Source organism: Pongo abelii, chromosome 8 (assembly GCF_028885655.2).
Source record: "Pongo abelii isolate AG06213 chromosome 8, NHGRI_mPonAbe1-v2.0_pri, whole genome shotgun sequence".
Taxonomy (NCBI): Eukaryota; Metazoa; Chordata; class Mammalia; order Primates; family Hominidae; genus Pongo; species Pongo abelii.
In genome coordinates this window covers 126,938,805-126,958,339 of record NC_071993.2, presented here as the reverse complement: position 1 = coordinate 126,958,339, position 19,535 = coordinate 126,938,805, and the positions used below count along the sequence as shown (strand labels likewise).

The following is a 19,535-nucleotide window of genomic DNA, read 5'->3' as shown; positions in this document are numbered from 1 at the left end:
CCCAAAACAAACTTTGAAGGAGTCTTGCTAGTGTTCATTAACCACCAAAATTAAGCAAATCGATACCTTTTCAATGCTTATGTTGAAAATTATACAATTAAATCAGAAGTATTACACCTTGATTTAAAAGCTAATAACACAGGCCAGGTATGGTGGCTCACACCTGTAATCCCAGCACTTTGGGAGGCTGAGGTGGGAGGATCACTTGAGCCCAGGAGTTCAACACAAGCCTGAGCAATATGGTGAGACCCCATCTCCACAAAAAACTTAAAAATTAGCCAGGCATAGTGGTGCATGCTTGTGGACCAGCTTCTCAGGAGGCCGAGGCAGAAGGATGCCTTGAGCCCAAGAGGTCGAGGCTGCAATGAGCTGTGTTTGTGCTACTGCACTCCAGCCTGCGCAACAGAGCAAAATCCTGTCTCAAAAAAAACAAAACAAAAATAAAAGCTAACATAAAACTCCACGTTTACACAAAAGAAATCAAGGACAAGCCCGGTGCAGTGGCTCATGCCTGTCATCCTAACACTTTGAGAGGCCAACGTGGGAGGACCGCTTGAGCTCAGGAGTTCCAGAGCAGCCTAGGCAACAAAGTTAGAGACCCTGTCTCTACAAAAAAAATAATAATAATAAAAACAAAAAAAGAAATCAAGGACAAGTAACCTGCAATTGAGGAGTCTTTGTCTTATAAAAACAAGTAAAGCAAAATCCTTTAAAAATAGTAAGATTTCCAATTAAACTACAATTTCAATTTCAGTGACAAAAACATAATGACAAAACCCTACCACTTTTTAGGATATCCATTCTGTTAAACCAACTGTATTAAATTCAGCCCTGTATCACACAGAAAATTTTCTTTAAAAAAAAAAAAGAATATATACTTGATGTAGTATGCAAAATGTTTATCTAAAAAAAAAAAGGTTAGCCAGGCGCGTTGGCTCACACCTGTAATATCAGCACTTTGGGAGGCCGAGGCAGGAGGAAGGCTCGAGCCCAAGAGTTCAAGACCAGCCTGGGCAAGATAGCAAGACTCCATCTCTGCAAAAAAATCTTAAAAACTGGCCAGGCAAGGTGGCACACACCTGTAGTCCTAGCTACTCGGGAGGCTGAGGCAGGAGGATCCCTTGAGCCCAGAGTTCGAGGATGCAGCAAGTTGTGATTGGCCACTGCACTACAGGCCTGAGTAAGAAAGTGAGACCTTATCTCTTAAAAAAACAACCAAAAAGATTAAGAGTGGTTACTACGGAGAGGAGAAATGAGGAAGGCAGAGATAGGGGGCTTTTATTTTTCATTTAATATCCTTTTAAACTGTTTACATTTTGTTGGCATATGAATGTTATTTTTATTTCAGTATCAATAAGGACTATAGAAGTAGTTGGATTATAAGTTTTTTATATAGTTTTCTATAAAAATAAATGAATAAATAAAAAACCTATGTTCTCAGAAACTACTGTGTGCTAAGCCCCATGCTAGATGCTTTTGCGTAAGTTACCTCACTTCATCTAAAATATGACCCTGGGAGATTATTGCAGGTGAGGAACTTGGAGCTCTGGGAAATTAAGGTTGGCAAATAATAGAATCAGAACACCAGCAATCAATATTTTTTTAAAAACAAGATAAACTCAGAGACGATAAAAAGAAAAAGAAAAAGGACACTTTTTACTTGAAAGGTTAGAGCAAACCACATCAAGGGCAGATAGGCATACTATAGCCCACAGAAAAATCTGGCCATCTGTTTTTATAAATAAAGATTCATTGAAAATATCATACCCATTGGTTTACACACTGTCTCTGGCTGCTTTCACACCACAGTAGCAGAGCTGGTGGCTGCAACAGGGAACATGTAACTTGCAAAGCCTTAAATATTTTGTCTCCGGCCCTTTATAGAAAAAGTTTGCCAACTTCTGATCAAGTGAAAAAAATTATCAAGCAACTTCTACATTGCATACTAAACTCCAGCTATCATGTTGCCATAAACAGAAGCTTCATAAGAAATACTTATTTTATTTATTTATTTAGACAGAGTCTTGCTCTGTCACCCAGGCTGGAGTGAGCGTGACCACAGCTCACTACAATCTCAAACTCTTGGGCTCAAGTGATCCTTCTATCTCAGCCTCCCGAGTAGCTACACAGGTGCACGCCACTATGCTCAGCTAATTTTTTTAATTTTTGTAGAGATAGAGTCTCTTTGTTGCCCAGGCTGGTCTCAAACTCCTAGCCTGAAGCAATCATCCCACTTTGGCTTCCCAAAGCGCTGGGATTACAGGTGTGAGCCACCATACTCAGCCTGAGAAAAATTTACTTTTTATTTTGAGATGAGGTCTTGCTCGGTCACCCAGGCTGGAGTGCAGTGGGGCGCAATCATGACTCACTGCAGCCTCAACCTCTCGGGCTCAAGTAATCCTCCCGCTTCAGCCTCTCGAGTAGCTGAGACTACAGGCACGTGCCACTATGCCCAGCTAATTTTTCTATTTTTTATAGAGACAGGGTTCTGCTGTCCCCCTGGCTCAAGCATTCCACCTGTCTCAGCCTCTCACAGGCGTGCACCTCGCCCTATGAAAAATTTGTGTTTTTGTTTCTATGATCAGCATGAATCACAGAAATAATATCTGTATTACCCACTATAATAATAAACTATTTTAAAAGCAATGCACTTGTTATAAAAACATTCCCACTGTAGAAGTTACTAAAAATGAACAATTTATCAAACATATACAGAAAAATATTAAAATGAACTTAATACCTTAAAATTTTAAACAGCAACATTACCTTTGGATTGTGCATAACAATTGTCTCTCCACTTGGAAACTCTAATCTTCGGTGCCACTGATTAGTGGTTACAGCTTTTTTATATTCAGCCTATAATGGGGGAAACAACATATATTCCAATATGACAAATTTATACCACATTGAGAGAAAGTATGGAGGAAAATGGTAACTATAATGGTGATAAAAATAACAGTAATAGCAGTTCTCATTTCCTGACTGGTTAACATATTTTTTTATCACCTAACACATACCATTGAAGTAATTACTCTCAATCACTCCTAAATAATAGGATCCCCATTATATAATGAAGAAAACCAAGTTTTAGATGGTCTGTTCATTTCCTAGGGCTGCGTTAACAAAGTACCACAAACAGAGTGACTTAGAAAAAAAATGCATCGTCCCATAGTTCTGGAGGCTCCAAGTAGAAAATTAGGTGCCAGGAAGGCCACCGTTCTCTGAAAGCTGTAAGGAAATCCTCCTTCCCTCTTCCTAGCTTCTGGTGGTGGCTGGCAATCTCTGGCTTTCTGGGCTTGCAGCATAACTCCAGCCTTTGCCTCCATCATCATATGGGATTCTTTCTGTGTGTGTGTCTTCACATGGCAAGTTATATTGGCTTTGGGGCCCATCCTATTCTAGTAAAACCTCACCTTAACTAATTACATCTGCAATGACCCTATTTCCAAATAAGGTCACATTCTGAGATACTGGGGATTAGTAATTCAACACATTTGGGGGATGGGGAGACACAATTCAACCCATAATAGACATTTTAAGTACTGTATACAGTTGCACAAGATGACACAACTGGGAAGCAGCAATGGGAGAACTGTAGTTCGTTGCCACCCAGGACTGACTTTTTCTCTTTTTCATGTGGGCTGCAGTAGTATCACCCAGGACTTTCTGACTCCAAAATCTTCACTGTCCAACCATCTGCTTACCCTTCCTCCAGATATAGTCTTTCTTTGGTTTCTGCAGGGCACTGGATCCAAGACCCCTCAAAGATACCAAAATCCCTGGTGTTCAAGTCCTTTATATAAAATAGCATTGTTTTTGCATAAAACCTACATACATCCTCCCGTATACTTTAAATTTTCTCTAGATTACTTATAATACCTAATAAAATGTAGATGTGATATCAATAAACTGTAATTTTTATTTTTCATTTTCTTGAGACAGAGTCTTGCTCTGTTGCCCAGGGTGGAGTACAGTGGTGCAATCTCTGCTCACTGCAACCTCCGCCTCCCAGGTTCAGGTGATTCTCCTGCCTCAGCCTCCCAAGTAACTGGCACTACAGGCAATGAGCCATCACATCTGGCTAATTTTTCTATTTTTAGTAGAGACAATGTTTCACCATATTGGCCACGCTGGTCTCGAACTCCTGACCTCAGATGATCCGCCCACCTCAGCCTCCCAAAGTGCTGGGATTACAGGTGTGAGCTACCGTGCCCAGCCTGTGTTATTTTTATTGCTGTTGTTTTCTAAATATTTTCAGAGTATTTGGTTGAATCCGCAGATGTGGAACCTGTGGATATGGAAGGTCGATTGTACTATTCTAGTTTCTATAAAGCACAAGTCTGAGGACCTCTTGAGGAGAGATTCAACACCAAGTAAGGGGGAGCCTCTGGCATATCCACAAGTCCTTTTTTTTGTTCATTTATTTTTTTAATTGACACGTAAAAATTGTTACAAAGTCTTTTTTTAAAACTAGTAACAGTATTTGACAATCATGTGAAAATAGAAGTATTTCCTTTTGTGTCTTAGACAATCATTGAGTAACAATTCCTCTTCATCAGTCTTCTGTATTTTTTTTTTTTTTTTTTTTTTTTTGAGATGGAGTCTCACTCTGTCACTCAGGTTGGAGTGCAATGGCACGATCTCAGCTCACCGCAACCTCCACCTCCCGGGTTCAAGCGATACTCCTGCTTCAGCCTCCTGAGTAGATGGGATTACAGGCATGCATAACCATACCCGGCTAATTTTGTATTTTTAGTAGAGACAGGGTTTTATCATGTTGGCCAGACTGGTCTCAAAAACCTGATCTCAAGCAATCAGCCCGCCTCGGCCTCCAAAGTGCTGGGATTAAAGGCGTGAGTCACGATGCCCAGCCTAGTCTTCTGTATTTCTGACCCTCCTCTTTGATTTAAAAAAAAAAACTTTAAATATAATTTATAATTTCTAAAAGCAAGGCCACAAACAACAATGATTAAAGAAAGAAAACTTTCACCATCTTAAAAATTATTTTCAGGCCACGTGCAGTGGCTCATGCATGTAATCCCAGCACTTTGGGAGGCCGAGGCGGGTGGATCACCTGAGGTCAGGAGTTCGAGACCATCCTGGCCAACGCGGTAAAACCCTGTCTCTACTAAAAATACAAAAATTAGCTGGGTGTGGTGGCAGGCACCTGTAATCCCAGCAACTCGGAAGGCTGAGGCAGGAGAATCGCTTGAACCCAGGAGGCGGAGGTTGCCGTGAGCTGAAATCGCGCCACTGCACTCCACCCTGAGGGACAGAATGAGATCCTGTTTAAAAAATAAATAAATAAATAATTTATTTTCACTTTTTCATATTCCCTTTCAATCCACAGCTTTATAGTAAGTATTATCTGGTAAAGAGTCCACATTTCATTGTCGAAATGGTCTTGGCTATGCTTGACATTTTGATCTTCCACAAAAAATTTAGAAGCAGCTTGCAAATTTTACCAAAAAAAAAAAAAAAAAACCCTAATGTGAATTTTGATTGGGATTGCCTAAAATTTATCAGATAATTTGGGAAGAACTGACATCTTTTATGATAGTGCCTACATGAACATAATGTTTAGCTCCGTTTTTTTTTTTTTTTTTCTGAGACAAGGTCTTGCTCTGTCACCCAGGCTAAAGTGCTGTGGCACGATCACAGTTCACTGCAGCCTCAAGATCCCAGGCTCGCTCAAGCAATCCTCCTGCCTCTGCCTCCTGAGTAGCTAAGACCACAGGCATGGGCCACCACGCCTGGCTAATTTTTTTGTGTATTTTTTGTAGAGACGGGGTTTTGCCATGTTGTCCAGACTGGTCTGGAACTCCTGAGCTGAAGCAACCCACCCACCTTGGCCTCCCAGAGTGCTGGGATTACAGGCAGGAGCCACCATGCCCAGCCTAGCTCCATTTCTTGAGGTCACCTTTTACATTCTTCAGTGTTCCATAAAGTTCACGGGTACTTTTCTTGGACTTTTTTCCTACATTGCCTGTAGTTTTATAAATACATAGTCTCTCTGTTATAAATACATAGTATCTTCTTTTTCTATTTTTAATTGGTTATTTCTATAGCACAGGAATGTTACTAATTTACGTATGTTAATTTTATATACACGGACTTGCAAAAAAACTCTTGAATTGGTGCTAATAATATTTCTAGAGGTTCTCCTTATTTTCCACGTAGACAATCATGTCTTCATCAAATTAAAGGTGTTCTCTGTCTCCAACCCTTCCGCTGTTTTGTCTTAGTGCTCTGGCAGGACAGGATCACCAACAGGATGCTGAGCAATACGTATCATCTTGTTCCCTTTCTATTATTGGCTTTCTCACTTCCTAACCTCCTCTACCTCTTCCCTGATCTGGTTTGAGTTTCCTAGAAGAAGCCGAACAAAAGCTAAGGTCTCCCTAGGTAGCCATGTGTTGCTGCAATGGTCGGTATGTGGATATCTAACCCACCTCAAAGTCTATGTCACCCATATAAAATCAAATACAGTTAAGAGAAAGTGTAGACTTTCAGACACTGCTTGGACTTGAAAATATATACTTCAGTTTCAGAATAGTAAAACTAAACATTTAATCTGGGGACATGAGAGCTTCGTAGGGGCCTACCAAAAAGGTACCAAAAATTACAATATATCTTTATTTGTTTATTTATATCTAAAATTAAGCTATAGATATCAGCATTCCTTTACACTTTTTTCTTCATATACACGCATATATATACATATATATATATACACAAACACACATATATGCACATATATAAATATACACTTTTTTTTTTCTGAGGGAGGGTCTCATTCCCATTGCCCAGGTTGGAGTGGAGTGGCATGATCTCAGCTCCCTGCAGCCTCGACTTCCCTGGCTCAGGTGATCCTTCCTCCTCAGCCTCCCGAGTAGCTGGGACTACTGGCGTGTGCCAACATGCCTGGCTAGTTTTTGTATTTTTAGTAGAGACATGGTTTTACCATGTAGGCCAGGCTGGTCTCAAAACTCCTGGCCTCAAGTGGTCTGCCCACCTCGGCCTCCCATAGTGCTGGGATTATAGGCACGAGCTACCACACCCAGCCAGAAGTTAACTAAAATGTTCTGTATCTCATTTCCCATCTATGCAACTGAATTCATTGAACGTATTTCAAATATCTAACATTCAACTCTTAAGTAGAATTAACACAAGCATTTAACAAAATTATATAAACAACATATAATTTCTTGAAGAAATTATAGATTTAAGATGGCTAATAAGGCTCATGACACTTCTTCCAATTCTATTTATTTATTTTCACAAATCAGAGGTTAATTTCAAGCCTTTTACTGAATACTAATTTGAAAATGTCCATACGCTTGGCATCTTCTATCAACAACAAATCCCAGCAGCCTAGGTTCTATTGAAGGCTTGACACAAGCACCTTATTAGATCTGTGATGTATCTCTGTAATCGTATTCTATCTTTAGACACAGATGCCACGATTAGCACCTCATGAGTGATGACACCACTTAAAAAGTAATCTTCTCTGTGAACAGCATCAAAACAAGCTGTCTTGTAAATAAAGTCAGCTCCACTGTGAATGATGTCACTCACCAATGTATATAGGACCTACATTTTTTAAAGAAACTCATAAAGAAATAAAAGCACCCGTACCTCTAGTTTTTCACTGAACTCCTCAGTATAGGGAATAAATCGACTATCTGTGTCCCCCTTGTAAAACCAAGTACAGCGTCTCACTTCGGCTGGCTCCTCTTCCCAGTAGGCAGCCTTCCTTATTCGGTCATAGAGGTAAACATCGTAGCGCCCTCCATCCGTGCCAAGAACCACGCTCTCCGGATCTGGCTGAACTAGAGAACAAAATTAACACTTTTCCTGACTGCTGCAAGGCATATTTTAAACTAATAAATAATCGGCTGGGCGCAGTGGCTCATGCCTGTAATCCCAGCACTCTGGGAGGCCGAGGCAGGTGGATCACTTGAGGTCAGGAGTTTGAGACCAGCCTGACCAATGGTGAAACACCCCTGTCTACTAAAAATACAAAAATTAGCCAGGCGTGGTGGCACACGGCTGTCATCCCAGCTACCCGGGAGGCTGAGGCAGGAGAATCGTTTGAACCCAGGAAGCAGAGGTTGCAGTGAGTCCAGATTGCGCCACTGCACTCCAGCCTGGGCAGCAGAGTGAGACTCTGTCTCAAGAAAATAAAAATAAAATAATAAATAATGAATATGGTGACTACTCAATCTTTAATGACAAAAAACTAGGCTCATTTTTATTTAAAAACAGAAGTTTAAGATTAATCTGTGCTGCTCAAAATTATGACTCTTAAGTAGAAAAGAAACAGCCAGGGCAAACTTTAAAAATATAATTCAAAGAACTGATGGATTTTTTTTTTTAATCAGAACAATAATATCTACATACAATAATATAATAATATATCAGGATAAACAAAGAAACACATTTCTATACTGCAGGACTTCTCAAAGCATTAATGCACTCCTGCACACCATCTTTCTCAAGACCTAGATATAGTCAGCAGCATTTCCAAAACTCATCTGACCTGGGAACGCTTTTTTCACAGAGCATCTCCAAGATCGAGAGTTCCACAGAATGCCCTTTATAAATGCCCCCATAACTACAAATGAATAAGGGAAACAGAAAAATTGAAACCTGGATCATAAGAACTGCTCAACTTCTCTGATTCAAAATACCTTTAAACTACGAAGTAAATTACTAAAACATTTCTTCAAATACCCTACCCAGGTAACTCAGGACTTATATTAATATCGTCATCTTAAGGTACAGAGTCTGGGGTCTATAGGGATTAAGGAATTTGACAGTCACAGAAAATAGATCATGGATATATATTCATTCCTTCTCTTCCTAACTCAGATATGAATGATGTATGACCAATGTTTACCTGAATTATAGATTTCTTCAAGATTCAAAGAGTCAAACACACTAAAAGGCATCCACAGTTGTTTGTATTCTACCTCCTTGCAGTAAAACCAGTGGGGCTGAAGAGGCTCATATTGGTTTTGAAGTAGAAAAGGAGGTGGCCCTTGAACAGAGGGAACCCCAGGTCTGGCAGGTACCTGCTGCTGTGCTGGTGACTGCACTGAAGGAGGAACCTGGAGGGGATGGCAAAGTTAAGACTGTCATGCTTGTCCAAAAGAATTCTGAATATGCTTCACACCCAAACTGATGTTAGTAGTAATTATTCTACATGTATATCTGGACAATTATTTAGTGTAATAACTAGACCCCAAAGCAATTTTAAGAAGAATTTTTAAACCTAACAAAACCCCAAATCAAGGATAAACGCTTGAGGTGAGGGATACCTATACCCCATTTATCCTGATGTGATGATTACACATTGCATGCCTGTATCAAAATATCTCATGTAACCCATAAACATATATACCTACTATGTATCCACAAAAATTAAAAATTTAAAAATTTAGAAAAAAATCAATTACAAGGTGAACTAGACCTTCTCACAGAACACAAAGCAAACTAACACCTTTATAGAAATCAATCTAGCAATACATCTCCCATGATTTATTTAACCTTTTTTGTGTGTGTGTGAGGCGGAGTTTCGCTCTTGTTGCCCAGGCTGGAGTGCAATGGCGCAATGTGCAACCTCCGTCTCCTGGGTTCAAGCAGTTCTCCTGCCTCAGCCTCCCGAGTAGCTGGGATTACAGGCCTGTGCCACCACACTCCAGCTAATTTTGTATTTTTAATAGAGACAAGGTTTCTCCCGGTTGGTCAGGCTGGTCGCCAACTCCCAACTTCAGGCGACCTGCCTCATCTCCCGGGTTCAAGCGATTCTCCTGCCTCAGCCTCCCGAGTAGCTGGGATTACAGGCATGCGCCACCACACCCGGCTAATTTTGTATCTTTAGTAGAGACAGGGTTTCTCCAGCTTGGTCAGGCTGGTTGCAAACTCCTGACCTCAGGTAACCTGCCCACACTGGCCTCTCAAAGTGTTGGGATTACAGGTGTGAGCCACCAAACCTGGCCTATTTAACCTTTAAAATGTGCCTATTCCTTGACCTACTCATTCCATTTCTAAGAATTTATCCTAAAGATAGAATTATAAAAACAAATAGCCCGGGCACAGTGGCTCACACCTGTAATCCTGCAACTTTGGGAGGCTGAGGTGGGTGGATCACCTGAGGTCAGGAGTTCGAGACAAGCCGGGCCAACATGGTGAAACCCTGTCTCCACTAAAAATACAAAAATTAGCTGGGTGTGGTGGCACGGGCCTGTAATCCCAGCTATTTGGGAGGCTGAGGCAGGAGAATCGCTTGAACCCAGGAGGCAAAGGTTGCAGTGAGCTGAGATTGCGCCACTGCACTCCAGCCTGAGTGACAGAGCGAGACTCTGTCTCAAACAATAAATAAAAAATAAAAATAAAAATAAAAATTTACCCACAAGGATGTACACCAAAAGGTTATTTAAAATAGGAAATCGGTGTGTACAACTGTCAAAATTCAGCTAATTGTACACTTTAAATAAATCTAATTGTACACTGTAAATGGATGCCTTTTACTGTATGTAAATTATATCTCAACAATGTTGATTATAAAATCGTAGTTAATAAATTAGGAATGTTTGCAAAAAATAAATAAAATAAAATAGGAAATCACTGGAAATAATCGAAATGTCTAACAGATACCTGATTAAATAATATTTCACTCAAATGCTAGATCCTCCAGAGCCATTAAAAACGTCTTATATCTTTCCTGCAGGAGATAGCTTAAAAAAAAATAAGTAAATAAACAAAAATAAAAGTTTTAGAGGATAGACACAATGGTTCACACCTATAATCCCATAACTTTGGGAGGCCAAGGAAGGAGGATCATTTGAGGCCAGGAGTTCAAGACCAACATGAGCAACACAGCAATATCCTGTTTCTACAAAAAAATCTAAAAATCAGCCGGACGTGGTGGGGCACAGTTGTAGTCCCAGCTACTCCCGAGGTTGAAGTGTAGTTCAAGGTTGCAGTGGGCTGTAATCACATCACTGCACTCCAGCCTGGGTGACAGAGCAAGACCCCCCCATCTCTTTAAAAAAAAAAAAAAAAAAAAGAAGAAGAAGAAAAAAAAATTTTTTAATGTTTTAGAAAAAATTTTAGTAACATTTAAAGTATGTTCACACACACATACAAAAAACTAGATTATAGAAACCATAAGTAGGTACTATATGATGGCTGCCCAAAAAAAGACGTATAACAAAATGAAAACAGTGGTTATCTACGGACATTTTTTATTAAATTGAGTATTCTGCATTTTACAAATTTTCTACAAAAATGATTTTAAAATCAGACTATACTTATTTTTAAATTTTTTAATTACACAACATTTCGGGCCAAGTGTGGTGGCTCACACCTGTAATCCCAGCACTTCGGTAGGCTGAGGCAGGAAGATCACTTGAGGCCCAGGAGTTTGAGACCACAGGTAACATATGATTGCGCCACTGCATTCCAGCCTGGACCACAGAGTGAGACCCAGTCTCAAAAATATATATAATTTAGCCCATAATCCCAGAACTTTGGGAGGTCAAGGCAGGAGGACTGCTTGAACCCAGGAGTTTGTGACCAGCCTGGGCAACATAGTGAGACCTCATTTCTACAAAAGATGGAAAAAAAAAATTAGCCAGGTATGGCAGCACGTGCCTGTGGTCCCAGCTACTGGTGAGGCTGAGGTAGGGGGATCACTTGAACCTGAGAACTCGAGGCTACAGTGAGCCATTATCATGCCACTGCACTCTAGCCTGAGTGACAGAGAAAGAGACCTAGTCCCAAAACAAAACCAAAAAAATACACACACACACACACACACACACACACATACATACATATATATAATTTCTAAAAAATCATTTTGAAGTGTTATATCAACACTCATTTTCCTGAGATCCATAGCTGCACTGTGGTTATACAGAAGAATGTCCTTATGCTTAGCCAATGTCCTTATGCTTAGCAAATGTACACCAGGAATTTAGGAGTAAAGAATCATAATGTATTTTACTGACCTTCAAATAGTCCCCCCAATATTGCACATACACAGAAAGAGAAAAAAACGATGAGGGGAAGGGAGGGAAGAGGGAGGGGCAGGAGGAGAAGTAGGAGGAAGGAGCAGGAGAAAGGATGGGGGAAAGGGGGAGGGCTCATATATACCAGGGTGTGCACATGCACAAATTAAAAAACAAATGGGATAAAATGTTAATGATAAGTAAACCTGGGTAAAGGATATTAGAGTGCTCTTTGTACTATTTTTATTTTTGCAACTTTTCTTCAAGTTTCAAATTATCATTTTTTAAATTCTTATCTAAAAACCTTTTTAAAAATTTAAGCAACAAACTACAATTAGTTGGTTAGAGTTAGCAAAAATACTAACTACATATCACATGCTATGAATTTGGTTACTTTTCAGAATGCCAAAATCCAACATTGTCAAAAATTTGTGTATTGGTATGATTTAAATAAAACGATAAAACAGAGTCCATTCTCTAACAGAGTAGTTAGTTACATTCTGATCACAATACTGCTATCTCCACCACACTGAAATGGGTTCTTAATTCTTTTTAATCATTTCTCTTTTTGTTTAATTCCATTGATTTTTCTTTGGAAATCAAATGAACAATTAGTTGGGAAAAATGCATAAGGGAATTTCATAAAATTTACCCAACGCATACTTTATTCCACCAACTCCCCCTAGATACAGTTTGACTGATCTAGATCCAAACTCCATAAATATAAAGAAATTATTGAAGTAAACAATTTTAGTCCCTGTAATTGAGTGTTTTGATTGACTAGAATAATTGAAAGATGAGAAAATAGCAGTCTATTAAGACAATAACTGCTTCAATTCTCATATGTCTCTAGACAACACTTATTATTTTTACCTTACTCTAAAATCTGGAAATACTGACATGTAGCTAACTCATTAAAATCAATTATTACTTCAATAAATAGGTAATATACACTAAAATATGAGCCATCCAATAAGCTACCTTTAAGACAATGTTTACTTCATGTAGCTTACAAAGAATACCCCTCTGAAACTAATTTGTCACCATATTGATTATAAGATGTGAAATGTTTTTTAAAACATAGGTTCAGGTGAGAAAGAAGAAACAGAGTGAATAAGTAGGACACAAAATCATGTCTCCATACCGGTGGCAAAGATCCTGGAGGCATCTGGTACATCTGAACAGGGGGTCCACAAGGTGGAGGATGAGCAGGAGGGCCTGGTGTTTGGCACTGCTGCAGCTGGGGTGGTGCAATGTAAGGATTAGCCCTGCTGCTGCCAGGGGTATGGCGGTATGGATTGTATCCTGGTTGGGGAATTCCTTGGGGTGGGTTCCCAAAATGTGAAGGAGGGAGACTACTTGGCTGAGAAGGCAGATAAGAATTTATTCCCATCAGTGAGGAAGGTGGAGCACCAGGTTGAGCCTTCGAAATGGACGGTGAAAATGCATTCGAGACATCTTGGGATCCAGTTGTAAAAGGGAGAGCAGTCAGGGGCTTGGGGAATCCTGATTGTCCAACTGAGGTTGCTGCAGTTGTTAATGGTGACTGTCCAATATTCCCAAAAGGATCACTGCTGCTTGATACCTGAGAGAAGTAACTAAATGTCTCTGGGGCAGACGTGTGAATAGAAGTCTGACCAAGGAAGCTGTCCTCCTCACCAACATCTGTGGAATCCTCTGAAACGGAACAGGAGAGCATGTGGTTTAAAGGGTACTCTATCATTCCGCAGATACGATTCTATAAGGAAGGGCTAGCAATTATACTTCCTTATTTGTTCTTCAAACTTGCTATTTCTGCATTACAGAAAAAAAAGTTTTTTCTTTTTTTCTTTGAAAACTTGCTTCTTAGAAATGAAAAACTAGAAAACATGAATAAGAAAATATAAGAGGAAACAATTATAATTCATTCATAAGCCCATCTCCCAGAGACAATCACACTGTTAACACTGTTAACATTTTGCTACATACCCTTCCATACTTTTAAAATAAATACAAATAGCTATTTGTTATTTATTTTGTAAATATATATTTGTATATAAGTTTATAAAAATAAAAACGAAATCTATACTTACTATTTTTATTTATTTATTTTTTTGAGACAGGGTCTCACTCTGTTGCCCAGACTGGAGTGCAGTGGCGTGATCTCAGCTCACTGCAACCTCTGCCTCCCAGGTTCAAGCAATTCTCATGCCTCAGCCTCCCGAGTAGCTGGGATTACAGGCGCCCGCCACCATGCCCGGCTAATTTTTGTATTTTTTTTTTAGTAGAGATGAAGTTTCACCATGTTGACCAGGCTGGTCTTGAACTCCTGACCTCAAGTGATCTGCCTGCCTTGGCCTCCCAAAGTGCTGGGATTACAGGCATGATGAGCCCCCATGCCCAGCCTTACATATTATTTTTTATCTTTTTTTCTTGGTAAGAAATAATTCAATTGTTACTCGACTACCCAAATACGTATAATTTTATTTCTATAGTGATAAGGAGAGACTAAAGATAACTCTGTTGACAAGAAGGGGTGTGTCAGGAATCTTACCTACAAAGCACTTATTGTACAAAGGAACACTTGGTATTTGTATTCCCAAGGCAAAGTAGGTCAACCATTAATTGCCATTCCCTAAAATCATGCACTATCACAGACTTATCATTACAGAATACCAAATTGCTGAAAAGGTCACTTTCTAACCAAGGGAAGATCTCCCATCCCTTTGCCCAACTTGATGTTCACTGTGGGTATTAACAACTCCAAATAATTTAGCTTCTGTTCTACTACCAAGTTGTAAAATAAACGTATTTTCTCTGTATATCACCTCAAAAGTCCACCTTACTATTATTCCTTACTAAACTTTTATGTTCCCTAGCTTGTAGCTTTCATATTCCTCCTCCTAATCTTCCCTGCTCCACCTCATTCCCTCTTACCTCCTTGCTGGAGGCATGGAATCCATCAGAGTGCTAGACTCACTCACAGCACACATGCACACTTCGGTCCCTGTCCTTGGAGACCTGCCAAAAGGCAGCCTTCTTCCAAGCTCTGGGCTCCAAGCTTCTTGACCTCTGCTGAGACCAGGGCTTGAGCTTCTTGAGATCTCATAATTCAAAAATACTCCACCATTCAAAATACTCCTTTTGATAGTTTCTTTGTAACTAAAAATAAAATATCCCTTGCTGCACAAGGCCTTGTGTCTACTTGTATCATTCCACTTCTCTGATATATTTCCAGCTCCCACCCCTCTTTTCAGGTCAGTGACCCTCACTTGGACTTATCTGTATTTCTTAGTTCATTCCCAACAATTAAAAGCATGAAAAAAAAAAAACAACTCAGTGGTATCTTTCATCCTTTAGAAAAACTTGAGGTCAACCTGGTCCGAGAAACTTTTTTTCTGATTAGCATCAACTACAAATGAAATGCTCTCCACATACTGCTACCCTCACCTCAGGGGCACTTTCTCATTTCATCTGGACACATGTCATCTAAAGCCACAACTTTAACAGGCACTTGTATATTTGTGACACTCCCAACTCTATCGTAAGCCCAGACTATTCTCATGTGTTCCAGAACTTGTTTTCCAACTACTTCCTCAATGTTTTTGGCAGATTCAGCCACATATACCTCATGCTTAGTAAGCCTAAAACGGAGTTTATCTTAACTACCCACCTCCGTGCTCCCTTTTCCGTATTTCACTATCCCCACAGATGTTTGCCAACATTCATTCAGACATTCAAACCAGAAACCTCAAGTCTGAGACTCCTCCCTCTCTCTCAAACCCTTCATTTCATCATTCAAATATTTATTCAAGAAATATTTACTCAGGATGCATTCTGTGCCAGGTACAGAGCTCAGTCTTGGGTCTAAAACTAAACAAAAATGGGCCTCTGTTCTGACAGACAGAGCTGACACTCTGGTCTTCTGTGAGTCTCTCCAACTGTATACTCTACACATCTCGCACATCTACTCCCTGCTCCTCACACCCAACGTGGCTGACTCGGGCTAGACTGCCATAGCCACTGCCAGCCTCTCAGTATGCCTCCCAACTGAATCCTCTTGCTACAGTCAACCTTATTCCAGTGCAACCAGAGAAAACTCCAGTCTTTCTGAAACACACGTCTAATTTCACTGCCTTGTTGAAAATCCTTCAAAGGCTCCCCAACACCCCACAAGATGAACTACAAACTCCTCCTGAGTATGGCATATGTGGCCCACAGATCACTGAGGCCACTCCACTGCACACACTCTAGTCAAAGTAATCTACTGGGGGCAGAGGACACAGGGGAGAGGAGACAAAGGTGAAGGGACAGGAGAGAGGGATGAGCTCCATCCCTGTCCCATTCCACCAACCACTAACTCCTGCCAAATCTGCAGATTTTCTCACACCTTCAAACTTCACATATGCCTGTCTCTCCAGATTCCCTCACTTCTATGTATCCTTCAACACTCAGCTCAAGCATCACCTCCCCTAAGAGGCCCTTAAGGCCTAAGGGACATCCATTCCCCAGCTCAGCCAGCCTGACACCCATAGCATTCATAGCCATCTATCAATCCCTCTTTCTGTTCTAAACCTGTATCACAATTGCTTACACAGGTGGGTGTGTGTGTGTATACACACATACTGTGCAGTCATTGAGGGCAGGGCTGTCTGCTCTTCTGTGTCTCCCAGGTTCTGGAACAGTGCCTGGCAAATAGAAACTGCTCAATCCATGTCTGGTTTTTGTTTTTGAGATGGAGTCTCACTCTGCCGCCCAGGGTGGAGTGTGCAGTGACATGACCTCAGCTCACCGCAACCTCCCCCTCAAGCGACTCTCATGCCTCAGCCTCCCGAGTAGCTGGGATTACAGGCGCCCACCACCACATCCAACTAACTTTTGTATTTTTAGTTGAGATGGGGTTTTGCCATGTTGGCCAGGCTGGTCTTGAACTCCTGACCTCAGGTGATCCACTCGCCTCAGCCTCCCAAAGTGCTGGGATTACAAGCGTGAGCCACCGTGTCAGGTCTTCCATGTCTGCTGAATGTATGAAATTGCTTCCTGTGTCTCTCTTCCACTTACATGATTAACTGTTGCTTCCAAGGAGACAGGTTCTTCTTTTGTCTCTGGAAATTCTCTGAATGGGTTTCTGAGTTTAGAGATGAATTTTAGTTCTAAAAATTATTAATATTCACACACACACACACACACACACACACACACACACAGACTGTCTCCAAGAAACAAAAGCATTAAAGACAGGTGTAGCTATACTAGACTTAACAATGAAAACGTTTAGCATGAATTCACAGTGACACACACAAACCAAATACTACATAGCAAGGAAGACGGACATAAGCAAACAACTTTAATGGTGCAGAAGATAATTAGAAAACCCCAATTATAGCCTTATTTATTCCTGCTTCCTCCCACAGCATTCTGCTCCAACCATGCTGGTTCTTCACCAAAGACAGCAACACCCAAGCTTTCAACCACAGGTCAAAATGAGACATCATTTTGACTCCCACCCTTTCACTCATTCAACAAACATCTACTGAATAATTGGTCTACTAAATACCACACACCATTCTAGGCAGTGGGAATATAACTATGAATAAAACTAAGTTTTTGCTTTCATGGTCTTACATCCTAGTGCAATGGAATAAACAAATATGTGTACATGTCAGGTAGTGACAAGCATCAAGAAGAAACATAACACATGGGTAGGGGAACCTTCATGTACAGCTGTTGCCAGTGTGCCTGTCTTCACTTCTCCATGAAACTGTCTTTAGTCCTTCAAACAAGAATAAATTATTCACTGGAAACTCAGCATCCAAAGAGGATCTATGTACTAGGCCCTAAACAAGATCCTGGAAATAAAAAGGCAATTAGGTCATAGCTGCTGAAGAAGACTGCAGTCCAAATGGAGAGGCAGGTGTGTTTATTTCACAAACATTAAATCACACTGTCTGGCACGCAGTATACCTAGCGCTTTGCAAAAATTAAAGCATTTCTAATTACAATTCTGTGAGGTTACACATATACAGAAACTGAAGCACAGAGAGGTAAAGTAAAATGCCTACAGTCACACAGCAAGTTACTGGCAGGGCAAGGACTGGAATACAGACAGTCTCTGCCCTTAGACACCATGCTCTGGGCAATGCTACATAATCATCAAAAAGCAATCTCCCTGGACAATAATACAAATATGAAAAAAGAGCTAGGAGTGCACATAGGAGTGGGAGCCTAAGAGAACAAGAAAAAAGTTCTTGGAAAAAGTGATGTATTGTCTTGAAAGACGAAGAATGGGTCGGGCGCTCACACCTGCAATCCCAGCAGTTTGGGAAGTCAAGGCAGGCGGATAACTTGAGGTCAGGAGATTGAAACCATCCTGGCCAACATGGTGGAACCCCGTCTCTACTATAAATACAAAAATTAGCCAGGCATGGTGGCGCACGCCTGTAGTCCCAGCTACTTGGGAGGCTGAGGCAGGAGAATCACTTGAACCTGGAAGGTGGAGGCTGCAGTGAGCCGAGACCGCGCCACTGCATTTCAGCCTGGGCAACAGAGCAAGACTCTGTCTCAAAAAAAAAAAAAGATGAGAAATGCATTTTATACGTCTACTTCACAAATATTACAGGCTTCTCCTAGAAGAGGGGCACATTCCATCTTACAAGATATCTTACTGTAACCTAGAAGATATCCTACTGTATCACAACAGTCTCCTAGTAGGAGACAGTGTACCATATCCTAGGAGATGGGCACAGTCCATCCTAGGAGGTATCTTACCGTATCCTAGGAGTCTCCTAGTGGAAGATAGACTACTGCACCCTAGGAGAGGGCCACTGTTTATTTGCATTCCCTGCCAGTACCTGGCGTACCAACAACGGGTATTCAGCAAAGATTTGAGGAATGCCAGGGTACGAATGAATGTCCAGCACTCTGGACAACTCAGAACAGAGGGTTTCTGTGAAGAGCAAGTCTCATCACCTGCCACCTCCAAGATCCCAAAGCCCCCGACCCACTCAAACCTGGCCACTAACGATCCTGGCAAGCTATCCAGAGGGTAGCGTGAGGCAAAAGGAAAACCTCCCGGCTGACCCTTGTCATTGCACGTCCCCCGCCCGCCTCCCACCACACACGGGGCCGCCCTCCCCTTATTACCTCCGGGCAAGAGCAGGGAGGCCGGAGAAGCGGAGGCCTGGGTGACTGGGATGAAGGGCACATTGAAGCTGAACTCCGTGGCCGAGGAGGAGAAAAGTAAGTTAGTGCCCGAGGAGGAAGTGGAGGCGCCGCCGCTGCCACCGTTAGGTTTTCTCTCGGCCATGGCTGCGGCCCACCGTCTGATACACGTCTCCGGGTACCCGGTACCGCACCACTGACCGGAAACCGATCACTCTCGCGGCCAGCGCACTTCCGCACTTGCGCACAGGAGCCGAAACTACCGGTAGCTAGTCAGCCGCCCTCTCCCTTCCCCCAGCCGGCGCCGCCAGATATCAACATGGCGACACTGTCTTCACGCCCGTGTCTAGCACGTGACACCCTCGGAGGCGGAGG

General features: G+C 41.4%; 1 protein-coding gene across 1 annotated transcript in view; it reads right to left on the bottom strand.

Moving 5' to 3' along the window:
- The window catches only part of SEC23IP (SEC23 interacting protein), a gene marked incomplete at its 5' end in the record, with an annotated part of 49,235 nt that extends 29,857 nt beyond the window's left edge, over positions 1-19,378 (bottom strand). The window contains 6 exon segments of the mRNA NM_001133991.1: positions 2,767-2,856; positions 7,639-7,832; positions 8,903-9,113; positions 13,165-13,697; positions 19,143-19,369; positions 19,371-19,378. Of these exon segments, the coding sequence (NP_001127463.1) occupies positions 2,767-2,856; positions 7,639-7,832; positions 8,903-9,113; positions 13,165-13,697; positions 19,143-19,369; positions 19,371-19,378 (1,263 nt within the window).
- Between the last annotated feature and the right edge of the window lie 157 nt (positions 19,379-19,535).